The sequence below is a fragment of the Hemicordylus capensis genome, chromosome 9, assembly GCF_027244095.1.
Source record: "Hemicordylus capensis ecotype Gifberg chromosome 9, rHemCap1.1.pri, whole genome shotgun sequence".
NCBI classification, from domain to species: Eukaryota; Metazoa; Chordata; class Lepidosauria; order Squamata; family Cordylidae; genus Hemicordylus; species Hemicordylus capensis.
This window is the reverse complement of record NC_069665.1, coordinates 26,902,989-26,911,158: the sequence shown is the minus strand read 5'-3', so window position 1 is coordinate 26,911,158 and position 8,170 is coordinate 26,902,989. Positions and strand designations below refer to the sequence as shown.

Sequence of the window (8,170 nt, the reverse complement as noted above, 5' to 3'; positions counted from 1 at the left end):
GAAACTCAGCCGGTGTGGCTCTCCCCCCACCCACCCCAGGCAGACCTGTTTTGTCTAGCTGACCTAAACTACACTGGTGATGCTGTAATAAGGATATTTACTAGGAGATTCCAGCCCTCCCGGACTGCCCTGGACCCTCCAGAAATCGGTATGATGGCATCTATTATCAATCAATCAATCCTGGAGATGTTAATAGCTTGGGTGGGGGTGAGGAGAAAAAAAACTTATATGGAAATAGCTTCAGTTAGGGTTTGCAGACCTATTCAGAATGCAATGTCCTGGCTTTGCACAGTCAGCTGCATGTATGTTAGTTCAATCCAAATTGCCTTGCATTGAGTGCATTTCAATCACAGAGAGAGAAGAGAGAAAAGCAAATGGAGCGCACCATTTTGTTGTACGGAAGCTCCGCCTCGGGCGGGAGCCACCATTTTGCTGTACGGAAGGCTCCAAGGAAGACGCCATGCCGGCGCTACTGAAGCCTGGGTGGTCTTAAAGGGGCAGCCCCAGTGACCCGAGCCGAGAAAGTTTCTTTTGCAGGCTGAGAAAGGGGTTGCTGCGAGGGTGAGCCGCTTATCCGCCTTGCTCGGTTTTGCATGCCTCGAGGCAGCGAGGGGAGGGTATTCCTGAGGGTGCCGAAAGTGAAAAGCAACCTGCCCTGCCCAGGCTGGCAGCAGCTGCCTTTTTAGGAGGAGCAAAGACAGGCTGATCGGGTGGAGCCAGCCCCATTGGAAGCTGCTGCAAGGTAGGGGCTTGAGGAGGTCGCTGTGCCAGGAGGAGCCGAGCGGGCAGCATTGCAAGGGAGGATTTGCTCCGGTGGAAGCCGCTGCCAGGCCTGAGACTGTCAGTTTCTCCTCCCCTCTTTAGCCCAGAAATCTGAGCTCGTGAGGAGGGAAGCCATGATGATGATTAATGCGGGGATTGCATTGCATTTAGGGAGTGGGGCAGTTCAGGGTTGTGTCTTCTTGCGCCTCTGCCTTGTCGAATGGAGCGCTTAATATTTTAACATTTTAATGCAAATAGTACTAGTTGGAGTGCTACTGGCCACCTCCAACCTCAGAGGCAGGATGCCTCTCAATCCCAGTTGCAGGGGAGCAAGAGCAGGAGAGAGGGCATGCCTTCGTTTCTTGCCTGTGGGCTTCTCAGAGGCATCTGGTGGGCCACTGTGGGAAACAGGATGCTGGACCAGATGGGCCTCCTTGGGCCTGATCCAGCAGGGCTCTTCTTATGAACTTTCCCCCTCATTATGAAACCATCTCTCCTGTTCTTATTTATCTTTAATGTTTAGAGGGGTGTGTGTTTTCTCTAACTATACTCTTTTATCTTGCTTTTTTGGGGGGGGGGGGATGAGGTTCAAATCCTGCCATCTCCAGGTAATGCTGAGAAACACCCCTGTCTGAAATCCTCAATGAGTGCTGCTGCCAGTCAGTGTTGACTGCTCAAGATAGCCCCATGCTCTGACTCGGCATAAGGCAGTATTTTGTGTAACGTATGTGCAATAGATGGGCTCTTGTGGCTTTATTAAAAACTTTGGACCTTTCTTATGCCGTATTTGGGATATAACAACTATTAAATGCCGCATCCCTTCTTTTAAAAAATCATAATAATTGTACCATGTATTCTTTTATTTATAGATGGAAGCAGAAAGCCCCGTCAAAGAAACCATCCTTATTACGGGAGGAAGTGGTTATTTTGGTTTCCGGTTAGTGCCTTTATCAAGTATAGTATTGCAAATATTTATAAATCACATTTCAACCAAAGTTCTCAAAGCAGTTTACATGAGGTGCGGGGGAGGGGGGGATAGTGGTTCCCTGCCCCCAAAGGGCTCATAATCCAAACAGAAGCCCAAGGGAGACACCAGCAACAGCCACTGGAGATATGCTGTGCTAGGGCTGGATAAGGGCAGTTGCTCCCCCTTGCTAAACAGAGAAGAATCATCATTATAAAATTACCCCCCTCTTTGCTTTTTTACTCAGTTAGCAGGGTTAAAGCTTTATTTTAGAATAAATGGAGCAATAAAGCTGAGCCATATTTAGCAGTAGTGCTTGAAACAATTACTTTTTGGCTTCCTTAGTGATGACTGCAGACTTGATTTGTCTTGCTTTATGAAAGCAAGTCTGAAAAAAAATAGCACAACACTTATGACTTCTCTAAGAGTGCTTTTAATATGGGATAAAATACTGGCTTCAAGTATGGGATGTCTCTGTTGATGTCTTTCTATCAAGGGTGAAAGTTGATGTTCAAAATGTTATTGTCTAGTTTGTTTCTCAACGTTTGGGGTTATTGCCTAGTTTTGTTTCTAAACGTTTTGCCTTGGAAAACACGAAATGAAATGTTTAGACCTAGCAAACAGTGCCTGTGCATGTCTATTTGGAAAAATGTCCCACTGAGCTCATTAGGAATTGCTTCCAGGTAACTGTGATTAGATCTGCAGCCTTTATTTATGTAGATTGCTTTGGCTATAGTGGAAGATAGAGATGCTGTGAGGCACAATCCATTGGGTAATTCTGCAGCGCAGTTATTGGATATGTGCAAGAAAATTGCCTGGTGAGCTGCCTATACTAAGTTGGACCATTGGTCTCTCTTGGAATTGTCTACACTGACTGGCAGCGGCCATCTAGAGTTTCATCCAGGGTTCCTTCCTATGACCCACCCGAGAAGCCTTAACTGGAGCTTGAAAGGATGAAGCAAAACCTCTTTTCTGCTATTGACCTACAAGCCTTTTGCATTTTTAAAGTTTTATTTTTGCATTTATATCCTGTTCTTCCTCCAAGGAGTCCAGAGCGTTGCACATGTGTATGTTTACCTTCACAGCAACCCTGTGAAGTAGGTTAGACTGAGAGATAATTGGCCCAGGGACATCCAGTGAGTTGCATGGCTGAATGGGGATTTGAACCCGGGTCTCCCTGACCCCAGTCCAGCCGTGTAACCACTGCACCGTTCTGGCTTTATGTAGTGGTCAAGAACATGCGATAATCCTCCTGTGTGATGTGCTAAAATCCTTCGAAACAGGGCAGAGTGCAAATGGAATTATTGTGGATTTCCCGATCAATTAAATAATTTGTTTAGCTGATTAACCAATTACATTTAAATATATTTTACATTATGAAAATAATGTGAAGTGTCTCTTCCATAAGACTAATTCCACAAGTGCCTCTCTTGTTACTGAAAGAGGTATGAAATATATTGCATCTTCTCCACCAATGAATCAACAAGGTTCAAGCTGATTAATCTAGTGATGAAAGTTTGCAGCCTATAATGGTGTGTAACCACTTTGTGATAGCTAAGCTTGTTACTTCATGCATACAGCTGTCAAATCCATACTGATGTCCACCAACCCACAAAGGGAACATCTGGATGGGGTCATCGCTCAGTTGTAGAGCACTGCTTTTCATGCAGAAGGTCCGGAAAAGGGAGGAGAACTGGTCTTGGGGAGGCAAGCATGAATCGTTCCCTTTGCCAAGCAGGGTCTGCCCTGGTTTGGATTTGAATGGGAGACTACATGTGTGCACTGGAAGATATTCCCCTCAGGGGATGGGGCCGCGCTGGGAAGAGTACCTGCATGCTTGCATGCAGAAGGTTCCAATTTATCTCCCGGACAGCATCTCCAAGATAGGGCTGAGAGAGAATCCTGCCTGCAACCTTGCAGAAGCCACTGCCAGTCTGTGAAGACAATACTGAGCTAGATGGACCAAGAGTCTGACTCTGTATATGGCAGCTTCCTATGTTCCTAATCCCTGGCAGCATCTCCAGGTAGGGCTGAGAAGGACTCCTTGAAATCTTGGAGACAGTGCTGCCAGTCAGTGTGGATAATACTGAGCTAGATGGACCAAGGGTCTGACTCAGCATAAGGCAGCTTCCTATGTTCCTATTGTAGCTTGTACTCCAGTCCTCTAGTGCTTGCCTCTAGCCTATCAGTGGAATGCCTCTTGGTCTGGAGTCTTTGCCAGTAACGCGTTGTATCTTGTGTTGCAGTCTAGGCTGTGCCCTTTCCAAAAAGGGAGTGGGTGTGATTCTATTTGATGTCTCGGAGCCCATCCAAGCAATGCCGGACGGAGTGAGATTTGTGCAGGGCGATGTCCGTGTAGCCTCTGAAGTGGAGGAAGCACTCCGAGGTGTGAGTTGCATCTTCCATACGGCTTCCTTCGGAATGTCTGGCCGGGAGCAGCTGAACTGGAAACGTATCGAAGACGTGAATGTGAAAGGAACCGAGAATGTCATTGAAGCGTGCAGGAGAACCGGAGTCCCACGGCTGGTTTACACAAGCACCTACAATGTCGTCTTTGGGGGCCAAGTCATTGAAAATGGGGATGAGTCTCTGCCTTACTTGCCTCTCCACCTTCACCCTGACCATTATTCCAGGACCAAAGCAGTAGCTGAGATGAAAGTTCTGGAGGCCAATGGGACCCTGCCAGGGGCCCTAAGAACTTGTGCCTTGAGACCTGCTGGCATCTATGGACCTGGAGAGCGGAGACACCTTCCAAGAATCGTTAACTACATCGAACGGGGGTGGTTCCAGTTTGTGTATGGGGATCCGAGCAGTCTAGTGGACTTTGTGCATGTCGATAATCTAGTAGAAGCTCATATCTTAGCTGCAGAAGCTCTGCGAGCTACCAAAGAGCATAAGGCAGGAGGCCAAGCGTACTACATTTCCGACGGTAGGCCAGTCAACAACTTTGAGTTCTTCCGCCCTCTGGTGGAGAGCTTGGGCTACACGTTTCCAACGCTCCGCCTCCCTCTTTCCGTGGTATACTTCTTCGCGTTTCTCACGGAAATGGTCCACTTCGTGGTCAGGCGTTTGTATAACTTCCAGCCCCTCCTCACACGCACCGAGGTTTACAAAACGGGAGTCACACATTATTTCAGCTTGGGGAAAGCCAGGAGGGAGCTGGGATACGAGCCCCAACAGTACAATCTAGAGGAAGTGGTTGAGTGGTTTAAATCCCAAGGCCACGGTCAGAAGCTTGGAAGGTACACCATCAAACACTGGTTTCGAGATGCGGTCATTGTCGTACTGTTTGCCGTGCTGGTCCTTTCGTGGTTCCCCAAAGCAGTAAGAGCATCCAGTGGGGAGACCAAATACTAACATTATCAGTGGCTATTAGTCTGGTGGCTTTAGCCCACTTGCAACCTCAGAGGCAACATGCCTCTAAGTACCAGTACCAGGGGAGCAACAGCTGGAGAGAGGGCAAGCCCTCACCTCTTGCCTGTGTGCTTCTCGGAGGCATCTGGTAGGCCACTGTGTGAAACAGGATGCTGGACTCGATGGGCATTGGGCCTGATCCAGCAGCGCTGTTTCTTTGTTCTTAACAGTGCAGACTTTGGGTGGTGGTTTTTTGTTTTTTTTGTTTTTAAATGCTGCTAAAAGACAGATATGTCAGGAAGAGGCCTTATTTTCATATTGCCTGGGGGCGGGGGGATTGCCAGTTCTCCTCCCAGAGTACTCTATCGCATGATGCAAAGTTTACTTTATGGAATTCATTTGCACAAGTTGTAGATGGTCACTAGCTTAGCTGGCATTGAAAGGGGATGACACAAATTCATGGAGGACAGACCTTCGTATCCTGCTTGGGGGCTGCCTGAAGGCATCCAGTTGGGCATTGCAGAAAACAGGATGTTGGATTGTACATGAGCCAGATGGGGTGATCAGTACCTTCTGGGGGTCACATGTGATTTTGACACGGTCTATGCCCCTAGAGATGGAAAATAAGCAATAGCCTTGCAGTGCTTCCAGTGTGTTCTTATGCTTTTTGTGTCCTGACCTTCCAGCCTGCAGGGGCCAAATGTACAATGGTGTTTTAAAAGCTTTTCAAATGTTATAAACGGGAAAAAAGACTACTAGATTTCATTGATTTTGTCGGAGGAATGGAAATGACAATTGGCAGGAATGTCCTCCAAAGATTACCCCATGGAGAGAGCACAATTATTTGTTCATTGTTACTCTAAACTTCATCCGAACCCTTTATGCAAAAATGACCCTTTATGCAAAAATGTCTGCAATTTTACCCTAAGCATTTGCGGGTAGGGATAAGGAAGGGGTAATAACATAGAGAAAGCTGCAAGTGCCACACTGCTATCAGTTTTTGCGGGTCAACGTTGCAAGAGATGCATTCATTCCCTGAGATGGAAACAATGGTCAAAATTTGTGGCCCTGACTCATGGACAGGCTATTCTGAGCTTCTCTTCTCTTCCGTCTGTAACGTTTTATTGCTTCTTTCTAGAGCAGGTTAATAGCAAATAATTGCTGGGCCCATCTGCTTGAAAAAGCTCAAGGTTTATGTGTATATATTTTTAATCCCTGCTTACAAGTTGATGCCCATGGGTACAAAATGCTAATCATATTTAATTTTCTAGCAACTTATGACTTCAAAGTTTTCTTCCCAGAATCATTCTTCCAAAGACTTCAGCTTTCTTCTTACTTCATGTTCCCTTGCTTATAATGTTCCTTCTGAAGCTGCAAAATAAAAAAAACTTGAAGCAGGTCTAGATCATGTAAGCCATAAGAGACTTTGGTTTAATATTTAGATGAATCGTTTTGGAACTGCCGCTACAGGCAACTCTTCCGGGCTTCCTCCATCCACCACGTTAAAAGCACAAAGAGTCCATGCTAACAGATTTTAAATTTATAATCTAGGGAGCCGCAGTTTTACTCTTGGAGTTAATCGTTATATTGATCCATTAAAGTTCATAATTAGAGCAGCTTAAATAGCTTATGCTTTTCAGAAACGGCAGTCACATTGAATTCAGGTTGTTCCTCTCTTTCTTCTGAATCCCAGAAAGTAGGAATTGAATTCTAAGCTTTGAGGTGGAAGAGCTTAAAAGGATTTTCAGAATGGGCACCTTCGCATGATCTTCCACAAGTCAGGTTCCCGGGGAGCATGCCCTTTTGTGGTGGGGTTGGGGCGTGTGTTGTGTATGAACCTGCCAAAGTCGGGTTCCCAAGCTGGGCTGTTGGCATTTGCCCAGTGTTTGTAACCTACATTTGAAGTTTCTGGAGAATGTCAGGCGAATGTCTTTTTATTTAGAACATAACAACAGCCCTGCTAGATCAGGCTCAAAGCTTACATAGGAACATAAAAGCTGCCATATACTGGGTCAGACCATTGGTCCATCTAGCTCAGTATTGTCTACCCAGACTGGCAGCGGCTTCTCCAAGGTTGCAGGCAGGAATCTCTCTCAGCCCTATCTTGGAGAAGCCTTATGTTCTTATGACTGGAAAAGTTTCCTGACTGAAAGCTCAGAGAGCCCAAGCCACTCAGTGTGGACAATACTGAGCGAGATGGACCAATGGACCAACTTGGTATAAGGAAGGGGACTATAGGCCACCGCAAGCCTCAAAGGCAGGATGCCTCTGAGTACCAGTAGCAGGGGAGTAACCGCAGGAGAGGGGGCATGCCCTCCCACCTGTGGCTTCCAGCAGCATCTTGTGGGCCACTGTGCGAAACAGGATGCTATACTAGATGGGCCTTGGGCCTGATCCATCAGGGCTGCTCATTTGTTCTTAAGCCTGGGAGGGAACTTGAAACCTTCCGCTCTTCCCAGAGCAATATGTAACTGGTTTTTAGAGGCATCTTGTCTCTCAGGTGGCCTCAAAGGCAAGATGCCTCTAAATACCAGTCGCAGAGAAGCAAAAGTTATTTAGCATATTTTAATGCTGCCTGATATGTACATCTCTAGGCAGTGTACACAACCACGTAAAACAGAATTATAACAGTTAAAATTCATGAGAAATCCTGGAAAATGTGTTCTGAAATCCCCTCGGATGCAATGCATTGATAAGAAGTGTTCTGTACGTACATTGTACAGTGTTCTCTGTCACAGGGATTCCCAGAAGTTGTTGACTACATCTCCCATAATTCCCAGATCATTCTAGCTGGGGATGATGGGAGTTGTAGTCAACATCATCTGGGAACCCTATGACAGACAACACTGGATATAATGTGTGAATAACTGTGTGTACATATAGATGATCTCATCTTTATACTGTACACAGATTGTCCAAGTGTTGATCATAATGTAAATAGGGCTTCTGATCTTGGATACTAGGAACAAAGTTGTTCTGGGTTTGGCTTTATGTTTTTTGTGTTGGTTCTTTTCACTGCAAACTGTATTTTTAAATTTCTTTTTATCCACCTTGAATTTTTGTAAGCTGGAGTATAACTTTTAAATAAGT

General features: G+C 46.0%; 1 protein-coding gene across 4 annotated transcripts; it reads left to right on the top strand.

Moving 5' to 3' along the window:
* Positions 1-443: 443 nt before the first annotated feature.
* On the top strand, positions 444-6,483 carry SDR42E1 (short chain dehydrogenase/reductase family 42E, member 1). 4 transcript variants are annotated; one of them, XM_053270437.1, is made up of 3 exons: positions 444-561; positions 1,632-1,699; positions 3,973-6,483. In XM_053270437.1, the coding sequence occupies exons 2-3, from the start codon at positions 1,632-1,634 to the stop codon at positions 5,081-5,083; spliced, it is 1,179 nt and encodes a 392-aa protein (XP_053126412.1). In that variant the 5' UTR covers positions 444-561; the 3' UTR covers positions 5,084-6,483. The 4 variants fall into 4 exon arrangements, with proteins under 4 accessions (XP_053126412.1, XP_053126411.1, XP_053126413.1 ...); XM_053270436.1 differs by having other exon boundaries at positions 464-742; XM_053270438.1 differs by lacking the exon at positions 444-561 and adding an exon at positions 755-840.
* Positions 6,484-8,170: the final 1,687 nt, after the last annotated feature.